At 36.5% G+C, this 13,906-nt stretch overlaps 1 protein-coding gene across 2 annotated transcripts in view; it reads right to left on the bottom strand.

Annotated features, from left to right (window-relative positions):
* The window catches only part of sema3ab (sema domain, immunoglobulin domain (Ig), short basic domain, secreted, (semaphorin) 3Ab), a 120,368-nt gene that overhangs the window by 53,513 nt on the left and 52,949 nt on the right, over nt 1-13,906 (bottom strand). Inside the window, exon 3 of one of the 2 annotated variants that reach the window (XM_066723651.1) lies at nt 2,556-2,740. In XM_066723651.1, coding sequence (XP_066579748.1) covers nt 2,556-2,667 — 112 coding nt within the window. In that variant the 5' untranslated portion in view covers nt 2,668-2,740. Of the gene's footprint in view, nt 1-2,555; nt 3,243-13,906 lie in introns of those variants that run through there. The other variant, XM_066723650.1, reaches the window with a different exon arrangement.

A 13,906-nucleotide genomic window follows, 5' to 3' on the forward strand; every position in this document is an offset into this window, starting at 1 on the left:
TTGTGTTCCTCTGAACAGTCGTCTGCAACGCATTCTTTTCAGTTTATTTTAAGTAATTACTAGCTGGATACACATAAACAGAATGGCACTTTTCTTAACAACCAGTTTCTCCCACTGGGATTACTTTTGGAAACTCTCTCCATTGAATATATCCTGACTACACCCTATGGAGTACGCTGAAATGCTGCTCAATAGGCACCAAACGCACAATTAAACACCTGCGGCGCATGTACTGTTCTCTAATATTTTTTCCACAGTTTGCTGTTTAGGGTAGGCAGGTGTTTTAACATCTATCCCATCATGCCCTGACAATAGGTATCCTATAATAGAAGCCGTATTTAAACAGTCATGCTTGCACATCACTGGCAACTTGTGTTAACATCACAAAGAATGGATTTTGTTAAACTACAACTGCAACCCTTGAAAAGTACAGTACTTTTACATATAGATTTGCATTTATTTCAAATATAATTATAAAAGACATAGGTGATTCTATGTTAAAACCTATTTGGCCGAGGGCATATCTCATTTTGTCATTCAGAAACCTTTCAGTTACTGTACAGATATCCACGATAATAAGACTCTTTGATATTGCTGTATCTTATAGTTACAATCTGTGGGTTTGTTCTCAGTACATGGCCAATGTATGTATTCGAGAATTGTCAACATTTGAGCATTGATAAGAAGTTATAATTCATGGTTTTAATCATTATAGTTTTTTAGCAGTCAATTGAACTATGATAGGTCTACTTGTCTAAATCTATATTTTACTTTACAATTTGTTTTCAGTAATTTTGTAAATACATTTTTGGACAATTCTTCAATAGCTGTCAACATACAGTTCAGGAATGATTGTGCAAGTAGCAAAATCAACCGAATGCTGCTAAAGAGTAACAAAGATACCACAATAAATATTCCATACAAACTCCCGGCAAATACAATACAATCATACACAAATACATGCATAAAATCTTCATAATATCTGTAAGAGTCAGTTCATTGATATTTTGTAGATCATTTCCTTTTTTATCAGTTGCAATAAGCTGTATATATGAATTGTACACTTTATCAGAGTTGCCTAAAACTAAAACTAAAAATATTAAAAAAAGGTTAGAACTGACAGATAATTTAGGTGAAATATGGGTCTGGCTAGTTTTATTTTGCAATTCAATGATCTAGACTGCAAATATTTTCTTAAATGCTTCTGGTTAAAACTGTGTTTGAAGTTGGTCTTATTTGACATCCGTGGCCACAGACATGTGGATATGATTTACATAACTCTGTACCTTCTCAAAATCGAAATAGCATATTTTTAGACATTGTTTTATTGAAAAGTACCTCATATATATTGACCTTTTTATCAGTAATTTACAATATAATGACACATATTAAGAAAGATCTAAGTCTGGCTTTCCAGTTGTCATTGCATTATTATTAATCATATTATGTCTTGAATAGTCTTATTGAAGTAGACGTCAAGTTTGTTAAAACACGTGTGTTGTTTTATTATTTTTGCTTGGTTTGTTTCCTCTGATTATACTCAAATTATATAAACCAAATGCACATAGAGCATATATATATATATATATATATATATATATATATATATATTCTAACACAAATGTGTATAGAATGATAAGTCTTTGGCAATGTGACCTACGTGATCTGTAGGGGTAACAACACATAGTAAAGAAACACAAAATGCCAAATATGTATGTATTTAGTACTGCTGTTAGTTTAACTAAAGTAAAATATATCTCTGTATGTAGTTTATATAAAGCTCTTATTTCCAGAAGAAGTTTAACTTTCTCCTTTGCTCTGAAGGAAAGATTTCAGTCCTGTTCCGGGCAAATAATCAAAACAGCTTTTAAATGTACATTAAAGAAACTTAGATCCCTCAAAACTTTAGCGGTTGTTTTAGTTATAGATGAAAAGTCTGCTTTGACTATAACCTCACAAAGAACCTTATTTAGGGCTAGACTTAGAAGGAGTAACAGACATTTACACACACAGATTGGAAAATAACGCTGCCTGTGTCAAGAAAGGGATGAAAACACATTTTCTTTCATTTGGAAAAAAAAAAGTTCTATATTTGTATGAAGTGAATGATTCTGATTTTATATGAAACTACCAACTGAGTTTATGCTAGAATGTATTTATTTACTACACATTTATACTGGGAAATACATTTTTCTTCCACGTTTTTGTAGAAATATGACTTTCAATCAATTTGACAAAAACTGTATCCTAGTAACACATTGCTCTGTGGTATAACTGTGGTATAATATACAGAATGAAGCTCTGTTAACACTCCAGGGGAAGTACTGTGAAAGCCGATGCAATGATTTTAATAAGACTTGTTGAGCACATGGAAACAATTAAACAATATAGCAAAAATAAGCACTCCATATCACAAACAAGGCAAGCTTTTGCTTTTAAACCTCGACCTCAGAAATATATGTAGAGACACATAATAAAACACATAATAATAATAATAATAATAATAATAATAATAATAATAATAATAATAATAATAATAATAACACAGTGCGTACCTTTGTAAGATAGCTTCAGCCTTGGGACATTGGTTTTTCCCTGTTGAGAAAATACAGTTGTTGGTAGAGACACCCCAGAGAGTAGCAGTACAATCCCAAGGAGGTAGTCCATGGTCCCAGTGTTGCCGTTCAAAGTGCAGTCCTGCAGCGAAGACCCCACGCAGTCCAAAACGGGATCCTAAAATCTGAAGGTTAACAGGTGATTTAGGTCAGTTTCACTGAAGGCAAGCGCTCTTCTATAGCTGTGCTCACATTGCTCCTGGTGTGGAAGTCAAAGGAGAAGAACTTCAAACAACATGGAACATCTACCACAGAGAGCAATATGTGGTGGATAATGAGGCTTTGTCAGGAAATTAACGAGGGCTACAGCAGCAATGCTCCTTTCTTTGGGCTGCTTTTTTTTTCTGAATAGTCACTGGCAGCGCCTAATCCCGTCCTGAGCTCCAGTAGACTGAGCAGACTGCTGTACCATCAGAGAGAGACCCAGAGAGTGAGAGCAGCTGTGCAAGAGCGCGAGAGAGAGAGAGGGAGAGAGAGGGAGAGAGAGAGAGAGAGAGTGGGACTGTAATGCGCTGCGCTGCGCTGCGTGCGGGGAGATGACAGAAGATCCCCTCGACAGGTTTTTCTCGGCACTCTCCCTAGGCAGTCTGACAATAGGAACACAGGCAAGTCTGACCCACCTCTTTCCTCTAGTGGTGTTACAGCACACATTAAAAAAACACATGTGGAGCACAGCTTAGGGGAGGCTACTTAACACACTCCCTGCAGTTTCACACCAGTGAGAGAGCAGCAGCAATTCAGTCTTATTGCCAATGTGATTATTTTCATTTATTTTGCATTGGCATGTACTAAGAGCTCTGGAAGGAACTGAACTAGCTATATAGATAGATATATAGATATAGATATTTCTCTTCTTTACCTCATTTGCTCTCCTTAAAACACTCACATTTTAAACACTAAAATTCACCACTATACACTACTTAAGACTCTATGAAAATATGTTTGGCAATCTTATCAACATTGTTACTTAGAATTCTCTCTGTTTTAATTGATGTGTATTGATGTGTGTTATTATCATATGTATGATATGATATGTTTTTTTTTTATAATGCGGTATTCATTTGTCACAGAAGAGGAATCTGATTGGATATGCTGGTTTCTACTGGGTACAGTTCTTTGAAACTTTACCTAGATTCAAATGTAATCCACCTTCCAGACAAAAGCAAACCAAATAATGATCCATTGTCCTTTCAAGACTGCCTCCCATTATGAAGATATCTATTTAAATAGAGTAAGGTTATGTACTGGCTTCAGAGTAACAGATTATGCCATGTTATAATACATTTTAATACCATTGAAACTTAGATATAAAACTGTGTTTGTTTTTGTTTCTGTCCCATTCAGGTATGATTTGATTATGGCTGAATTTGATTTGAAATATATTATTCAGATAATCAAGATCCCAAACCCAAAACAGAAACATTTGGCTACACCAAATCACCTGTGAATCACAGAGTGCAAATTGCAGTTTAATTTATTGTTAGAAGCCACTTTAAATGATTTATAAATGTAAACAGGATATAGGGCAAATTCATCCTTTGCGGTTCGCGGATGTGTCAAAGTTTTGATTTGGTCGAGGCCATATTTTATGTGCAAGTGTAACCTATTGAGGACAGACTCAGAAACAAACTTTCCATATCATACTAATACTAATACTAATCAGAACCTTTGATTAATAAGATATTAGCAAAAAAATTAGCAAGATGGTCTCCTCACATTTACAACCTTTCTTATGTTCCTATGTATATAAATCAAGAAGCACAATTTCCTACTTTATCTTCTAGACTATAATTTTGTTGTCACATAATAATAATAATGATAATAATAATGACAACATACACCGATCAGCCATAACATTATGACCACCTGCCTAATATTGTGTAGGTCCCACTTTTGCCACCAAAACAGCCCTGACCCGTCGAGGCATGGACTCCACTAGACCTCTGAAGGTGTGCTGTGGTATCTGGCACCAAGACGTTAGCAGCAGATCCTTTAAGTCCTGTAAGTTGCGAGGTGGGGCCTCCATGGATCGGACTTGTTTGTCCAGCACATCCCACAGATGCTCGATTGGATTGAGATCTGGGGAATTCGGAGGCCAAGTCAACACCTTGAACTCGTGATTCATCAGACCAGGCCACCTTCTTCCATTGCTCCGTGGACCAGTTCTGATGCTCACGTGCCCATTGTAGGCGCTTTCGGCAGTGGACAGGGGTCAGCATGGGCACCCTGACTGGTCTGCGGCTACGCAGCCCCATACGCAACAAACTGCGATGCACTGTGTGTTCTGACACCTTTCTATCAGAACCAGCATTCACTTTTTCAGCAATTTGAGCTACAGTAGCTCGTCTGTTGGATCGGACCACACGGGCCAGCCTTCGCTCTCCACAGGCATCAATGAGCCTTGGTTGCCCATGACCCTGTCGCCGGTTCACCGCTTTTCCTTCCTTGGACCACTTTTGATAGGTACTGACCACTTTTGATAGGTACTGACCACAAAAGCTGCAGTTTTGGAGATGCTCTGACCCAGTCGTCTAGCCATCACAATTTGGCCCTTGTCAAAGTCGCTCAGATCCTTACGCTTGCCCATTTTTCCTGCTTCTAATACATCAACTTTGAGGACAAAATGTTCACTTGCTGCCTAATATATCCCACCCACTGACAGGTGCCATGATAACGAGATTATCAGTGTTATTCACTTCACCTGTCAGTGGTCATAATGTTATGGCTGATCGGTGTACATTTACCTGCTTGAATGTACTTATGTAACTGGCTACAGTTTACCTCAATGTTAATTACAAAAATATTTGACATTGGCTGTGACTTCTAAGCTACTGCCACAGGCTAGATAGGGCAAATAAGTACGACATTAGCTGGGGTACATTCTCCTCTTAATTCAGAACTGTTTTCATGTTCAATTTATTACAATAGTGTAATATTTGAAACATGTGACAACATAAATCTGGCCTTTTATTATTTTAACATTTTGGAATATACAAACTTTCAGAAATTAAAACGTATAGCAGTAAAAATACCGTACGTGTATGCACATAATGTTAACAGATGTAAGATTGGGAAACACAACACACATCTATGTCCATTATATATTGGTTAAGCTTCACAGTGTGTAGCATTTCATTTATCTTTTCAAAATGGTCTGCACAGCACTTTTGTGTTAAAGGCTTTGATTAATAGGAGCCACTGTACACAAAATAGCATTGGCATCCATGAGAAAAGTCAAGTTAAAACAAATGTGTCTTGTCGCCTGTGCATGGTCTATCAGCAACAATCTGAATATGAAAAATCAGGAAACTAATTTTTATATATATATATATATACACTCACCTAAAGGATTATTAGGAACACCATACTAATAGTGTGTTTGACCCCCTTTCGCCTTCAGAACTGCCTTAATTCTACGTGGCATTGATTCAACAAGGTGCTGAAAGCATTCTTTAGAAATGTTGGCCCATATTGATAGGATAGCATCTTGCAGTTGATGGAGATTTGTGGGATGCACATCCAGGGCACGAAGCTCCCGTTCCACCACATCCCAAAGATGCTCTATTGGGTTGAGATCTGGTGACTGTGGGGGCCAGTTTAGTACAGTGAACTCATTGTCATGTTCAAGAAACCAATTTGGAATGATTCGACCTTTGTGACATGGTGCATTATCCTGCTGGAAGTAGCCATCAGAGGATGGGTACATGGTGGTCATAAAGGGATGGATATGGTCAGAAACAATGCTCAGGTAGGCCGTGGCATTTAAACGATGCTCAATTGGCACTAAGGGGCCTAAAGTGTGCCAAGAAAACATCCCCCACACCATTACACCACCACCACCAGCCTGCACAGTGGTAACAAGGCATGATGGATCCATGTTCTCATTCTGTTTACGCCAAATTCTGACTCTACCATCTGAATGTCTCAACAGAAATCGAGACTCATCAGACCAGGCAACATTTTTCCAGTCTTCAACTGTCCAATTTTGGTGAGCTTGTGCAAATTGTAGCCTCTTTTTCCTATTTGTAGTGGAGATGAGTGGTACCCGGTGGGGTCTTCTGCTGTTGTAGCCCATCCGCCTCAAGGTTGTACGTGTTGTGGCTTCACAAATGCTTTGCTGCATACCTCGGTTGTAACGAGTAGTTATTTCAGTCAAAGTTGCTCTTCTATCAGCTTGAATCAGTCGGCCCATTCTCCTCTGACCTCTAGCATCAACAAGGCATTTTCGCCCACAGGACTGCCGCATACTGGATGTTTTTCCCTTTTCACACCATTCTTTGTAAACCCTAGAAATGGTTGTGCGTGAAAATCCCAGTAACTGAGCAGATTGTGAAATACTCAGACCGGCCCATCTGGCACCAACAACCATGCCACGCTCAAAATTGCTTAAATCACCTTTCTTTCCCATTCAGACATTCAGTTTGGAGTTCAGGAGATTGTCTTGACCAGGACCACACCCCTAAATGCATTAAAGCAACTGCCATGTGATTGGTTGGTTAGATAATTGCATTAATGAGAAATTAAACAGGTGTTCCTAATAATTCTTTAGGTGAGTGTATATATATATATATATATATATTTTTTTTAAGGCCATAAACCTTAAATATGTATAAAGAAAATGTTGGAAAGCTATCACACACGTAGCATACTTGCCCTGAATGGAAATACAAGATAAGATCAGAAGTGACAGAGCAAAGTTGACCTTTAGGCCAGGGTAGTTATCTTCAGATATTTTTATTTGAAATTGCTGGTGGGGTGGAATATTTGAGTAATGATGTTTTAATAAATTGTGACATTCTGTTGGTCCTAAATGAAAAGTCATTGACAAGGGCTTCCAGAGCTTTCAACACAATGCAGTAAAAATAGAAAATACACAAGATACTTCCAGGAGGCACACGCTCAGTCTGCTGAACAACATTGCAGAACTGAAAATAATTACCCATCTATTAGGTACAGATATGCAAACTGATCATGGTACGAGTTTCCTATAGGTCACTCTCTGGAGAAAACGTCTTCAATGACAAAAGGAAAACTGGAAGGTTTGGCCAAGGAGCTTTTTTTTGGGGGGGGGGGGGGGGCGTTTAGACGAATTCCTTTGATCATTGAAAGTTTCTTCTATTTATCCCAGAGAAAAACAGAAACCAGAAGGACAGCAAGCCACATGTCCTTTTGTCACCTATTTCAAAGCTAATACCCCTGGAAGACCTAATTGTTATACACTTCCAAAAATATATATTGACTTCTCCAAGTGAACTATTTTCCACACAAATGGAAGCAAATGCTTTACATATTTTCCGGTGATATTCAGGCATTTATACAAGTTAAATTCTTTACTTTACTTTTGAAGATTTTAATCTTTGGTGACATAAGTTAGTTCATGTGTTGCTCAGGAATTAATTTAGCATTTTCAACCTTGCCTTTAGCAGGAATTTGTGTATTACGAATTACCACAAAAGCTAATTTAAAAACGTTTTTAAGGCAGACTAAAAAAAGGAATACAGGGCCAAGGGATGTTTGTCACTGAGACTTACTCTTTTGCTCTCTCCAGGGTAGGGATACATCTACGCATATTATGGCAGGCTTCCAATTCCTTGCACCTCCCACGTGACGTCATACTGTGGTGATATCTCAGATCACTTCTACATTTTGGATTGGCCTTGTTCCTCACAGCAGGTGTGGCCATATCCAACAACATGCATCTTGAGATGCCATATTGCTTAATGACAACAGTGCTGTGCTCTGCCAGCTCGGAATATTTCGGTTTCCATTAGCGTCACCAAAATACCCTCTGTGAGCATTTAAACAATTGCACGGGCTCCAAAGTCATCAAGTTTCACCTAATGATAGTTCACTCGTGGCGGCATGGCTGATTTTTAGTATGTCACGACTACTTTGTTTAAGTGGCTTTACAGTCTAAATGTTTTTCATGGCAAATGAGGCCCATTATCAGACTACTTCTGTGGCATAACCATTATAAGACTATCAACTCATTATAGGTTTTCAGAAGCCTAACCAATTCCAAGATATGAATCCCTGTTTCATTGCTTTGGGCTCCGAGGTCTAGAGCTCTACTGGTGCTCGAGCATAACTGCATAATATTGACTCTTAACCCCATCGGTGCTGAGCAGTGTGAGTGAACCCTGAAATGCAACTCTATGTGTCTCAGCAGTTAGGTGTTTGTATCTGGACTATAAGGTTTATATTCCTAAAATAGTATTTATCATTATTACAAATTAATTCCCTATTTTTAAAGCAAACTACCATAAGTACCAGTCCTAATAGGTGTATTGTCTGCTGTCTTTAACACTAAATATAGATTCACTACTACAGGTAAAAACTGTATCATTAATGTACTTAAGACGATACAGGTAATTTATTCAGAATATAATCATGATACATTTTTCCAACTTTGACAACTCTAAACTGAAAGAACACTCACTAAACCATAAACCATTTGTAAAAGTTATGTTTTTTAACACAATTAAAGTCTTCTTTAATGTGATTTTTATTATTCTTTTCTCAACATTAATTGCATTCATTTTATGAATAATAGACCAGTGTGTATATTTCAAATCATTTCAAGGGGAAACATTCTGTAATACAAGATTAAAAGTTCAGATTTAAAATTGTAACTATGCAGATTATTGTAATAATAAGAACGATTATAAAACAAATAAAACTAAAACAACCATAGCTGGTTTTCAATAAGCTAGGCAAGCTGCAGTAGTTGGAAACAAAAAAGTTCCAACCTGCAACACAGTTCCAGTTGTCTCGGAAGGCAATGACATTTCTGGGTCCCTGTTTATCTGTGAAAGCATCACAAGTCATCACTCCTTTGCTGGTCGTTGGTGTTTTGTGTTCCACTTCCCCCTAATCAACATTTTTGGTTGGTTCGGCATCTGCTTTTTCTCTTAGCCAGCCTCTGTGTGGTCTGAGGACCTCACTCTTTGTAGTGTAATTTAAAATACTAATTTGACTAAAGACTTGGCAAAGTGGTTGACTTTGCTGACACAATATGTCTTCTGGCCAGGAAACCGTAATATAAATATACTACTTTGTTAATAAATATCATGATTATGACAGTCAAATATCATAGAAACTACCATATGTATCTGTTCACTTGGTTTTAAGCATATACTACTCAGATTAGTTTTCTTTTAAATGCAGTTCTATCAATGCACCAGTAAACCACTGCCATTTTCAAGGTCACAATAGAGCCCATACTAAGTGTTTCTAAAAACACTGTTACACTAAACAAGATTTGGAGGGGTGATGACTGTCACAAGAAACGGGTTGCAGGACCATCTGTTGGCAGTTGCTTAACTAGAGATAACTTTCAGAATCTGCAATCGTGTAGGACGATCAGTTTGCAAGATGTCTACATGGAAGCAGTTCATAATTTGGATTTTTATCTAGCATAGAGTTTATCTTCCTTACTGCAGACATCTGTATAAGGGGGTGGACATAACTAATGAGTAAATACCTCAGTGCATCCACTACTTAAAGGTTTCACTGTTAATTAACTGCAATATAGATCAGGATCCGTTTGATAATATATCTGCTCTGCCCCACACTGAATTACTAATGCTCCTTCAGTGGGTAGTCTCATTTCACTGTAATCAACATAGTCCCAAATAACTAATACAACAAAAGGCTTCAATCATATGCATTCTCTCCATTTTAGCCTTGATAAGATAAAGAAGTCTATACAGATTTAATGTATGCTTTTAATAGACAGAGAACACTCTAATAAGTGGGCATAACATAGCAGATACTTCTAGGGGTCTTAACAAATGCTATTCAGTGGTCTTATACATTATTATTTTAGTGTGTTATTACAGTGAAATTGATATACATTTTAATCAAATACAAATTGTTTAAAATGTGGTCAACATTTATAAACATACTGTATTCTTCTTACACAGTCCTAATCCTTTGCTTGTAATGTGCTTATAATGTTTGTTTAAATACTATGTGTGAAATATATTATTGTGTGTATGTTTATGACACTTTTCTTTCAAATGTAGCTGGATGGATACTATTTGGAATATTGTTTGGCTAATTTCTAAATTCATCAGCTTCATCAACCTGGAAATGATCACTTCCTAAACTACATCTGTGGTACAAATGCTACCTTCTGTTGGTCAAAGACTAGCACCCCCACAGTCCTTATGAATACACAAAGGTTTTGGAACAAAGTAACTGTAATCCAGACAGTTTCCACTTCCACAAAGAGTAAAATAAATAAATAAATACACTTCCACTCTTTAACCACATTTTCAAATGTAACTGAAAACGCAACAAAATCTGCTCTAGTAGTGACTGCTTTGGTCAAAATATCTTTTTGTCTAACGGAAGTTTTCTTTCCACAGACTCTTACAGCTGTGCTTCCTATACGCAGATGAGTTAACAGTATTTAAGGACAGGCTCAACCCATGCACACATGGACAAAACCAAGGATATAAAATTAATATTAATAATACATATAAATATATAACAAGAAAGAAAAACATTAAGTTTATCTTTTAGGTAATTTATTATAGGCTACTCCTTTTCTGAAACATTGTATTAAATAACTGAATTGAATGAAACAAAGTATCCTTATAATGACCGGAGACACTGCTATAAATCAGGGTTTTGTTGATAGAAAGTTGTGACATATGGGGGAAAAAATCTAACCTGGATTTATTTATTTTTTTAAGAAATGTAATACATTTCAGAAAACACTATTTAATTTGAGAGTTAAACAGATGGGAGTTGTACTAAATCCATCAGAGCAGATAAATCCACAACAGAATAATGGCACTTCAGGAACACAGAGGAGCTGAACTAATCCTTTCCCAAAAACTATTTAGGACTCATATATATGTAAATGAGAGGTAGCATTTTGTAAATGGATGGAGGAAGCTTAGCTTTAGACTGCGAGAAACAACAAAAAGGCTCATTATTCCTCGGTGTAATTCTATCTTAACCCTAAGCTTGAAAAAATCCTGTTGTAAAGGTGAATTGGCTCATAAAAGAACCTAAAAATGTAATAACCCTTACAATGTTCAATTATCCTAATGAAAAGGTACAATATATTGCAATATTACATGCAATAATAATAATAATAATAATAATAATAATAATAATAATAATAACAATTCTAAAGCATGCAGGGTCATAGCCTTATAACTTATATAACTTTATAATTGTTCATGGTCATCCCTGTAAGTTTATGCAGGCAATTGCATGGAACTATAAGGAACCAATAAAGCTTTCCTCAATTAGCTTTCCTTCACAAATTATTTTAAAAACTCTCTTATAATAGTGATAAGAGTTGTGCATATAGACATTAGTATCTGTGCTTCAGCAACATGTATAACTAACAAAACTGAATCAAATGTCTTATTGACATATGCTTTAACTGCTTCTTTGCTAAACAAACAAACAAATAGAATCTTTATTGAATTCTGGAAGCTATTGAATGAATTCTTCATGGCAAAAGCACAATGATATAATGGTGGGAAATCCCAGATCTTTGACATGGGTTGGCAGAGTGAACTGCAGAGATAAGGGTACTTCACTTTCTGATGTGATCAAGTCTCCTTCTCACTGTAAGAGACATGACACTGAGAGCTCTACAACGGCAGCTACTTCCAAGATCTGTCGCTACATAAAAAAACCAATCAACTAACACTTCAAAAGAACAGTGTGCTTTATCTACTGGTATACTTAAAGAGGTATGTATTATACCCTTGTTATCAAATATTGTAAATAATAGATCATTTACATGCACTATGCAAAGGTCCCAGTAAGCAATATACTGCTAATGCAGAGGTTTGTTTTCAGATTAAAGGATAACATTTTAACAATAATGGATTTGGTCTCTTGTTATTCTGGGTATACAATTAAGTATGCAGAGACTCACAAAAGCACCACATTCTTTGCCAAGGGAAAACAGCTTTCATAAGAAGCAGATCCAATGCAGTTGGATCAAGGGGTAAGGGTCTCTACTCTGACTTTTGTCTGTCTTCACCTCCCTCTCACAATATCCCTGCATTCATCTGCTCACAGCTTCTTATAAGAGTCCTTTCTTAACTGGTAAATCACCAGATCTTGACCCCAGCCCAGTTATGAGTAGTCAGAAATAATGTCCATTTCCAGATATTCAGAAAATGGAATGGAAATAATGCAGTGAACGCAGGGATTAGTTTAGCAATTTACTGGCGTGCCACAATGTTTCTGTTGAACTCGAGTATTTCGACTATGTCTGCCTTGACATGTCATGCCAATTTTAATACTTACTTGCAATGTATACGTTTTGAAATACTATAACATGTTTTCATGATAAAATATTTTCCAATTACTTAATATCAGTATTATATGATTTTCAGACTGTTTAATGAATGATCAAACGTAACACTAAAGATAGACTACATTTGTGTTTTTGCTGCAAGTCAACTGAGTTCATGTATTTTGTATATTTTGATTTCACCACCAATACCTTTTGTGAGCAAATATGTTGGGGTAAGTGCAAGTGCAAGTGTTTCACTACCTAATTGCAGTGCATGCACTTGCTAAAATGGATACACTGTATGGACTCCATTCAACCAAAAGTATGAAGGAATGCATCTGCTCATCCAAACTATGATACATTATAGTAACCAAAAGAGGTATGAACTTGGAAAGGGAACCTCAAAAACCATACCAGGCCAAATTAGACCAAATGAATACAGTATTTTCAGCTGCCCAGCTGCAGAGACAGTTTGCCCTTTCCTTTAAATGTCTCTCACATTAATCCTTTTTCCTTTTCCTGTTAAGTCCAATTCAATACCACAAACCAATCACAAATTGCAAAAGCAATACTTGATGGCGACTTTTTGTTTCAAAGAAGATTCTTCCTTCTGTCTAATGCAAACCTACCACTGAGTACAGACTTTCCCTGATATAGCGTGTTTCGATTAGCGCTGTTTCACTATAGTACTCCTGAAAAATGAATACCCATGCCTTTTGTAGCGCTCAAGCTACTGTGTTTTTAATTTGCGATTGGGCGGTGGGTCATAATTGTGGTTTTGTCCATGATTCACATTCTAAGTTTAGTCAGTTTAAAACTCCACCCCCCACCCCCACACATATATATCGTTCTTCACAATGTTTAGAAGAATTGTATAACTACATATATCTAATGAGCTGTATTCCATAAAACTATACAATATATTTAAAAGAAAGAGAAATAGTATTGAAACAATTACTAAAATTTTAATTTCTATATAAAAAGTATTTTCCTCAATACTGAACATATAATGGCA

The sequence above is a fragment of the Amia ocellicauda genome, chromosome 15 (genome assembly GCF_036373705.1).
Source record: "Amia ocellicauda isolate fAmiCal2 chromosome 15, fAmiCal2.hap1, whole genome shotgun sequence".
NCBI classification, from domain to species: domain Eukaryota; kingdom Metazoa; phylum Chordata; class Actinopteri; order Amiiformes; family Amiidae; genus Amia; species Amia ocellicauda.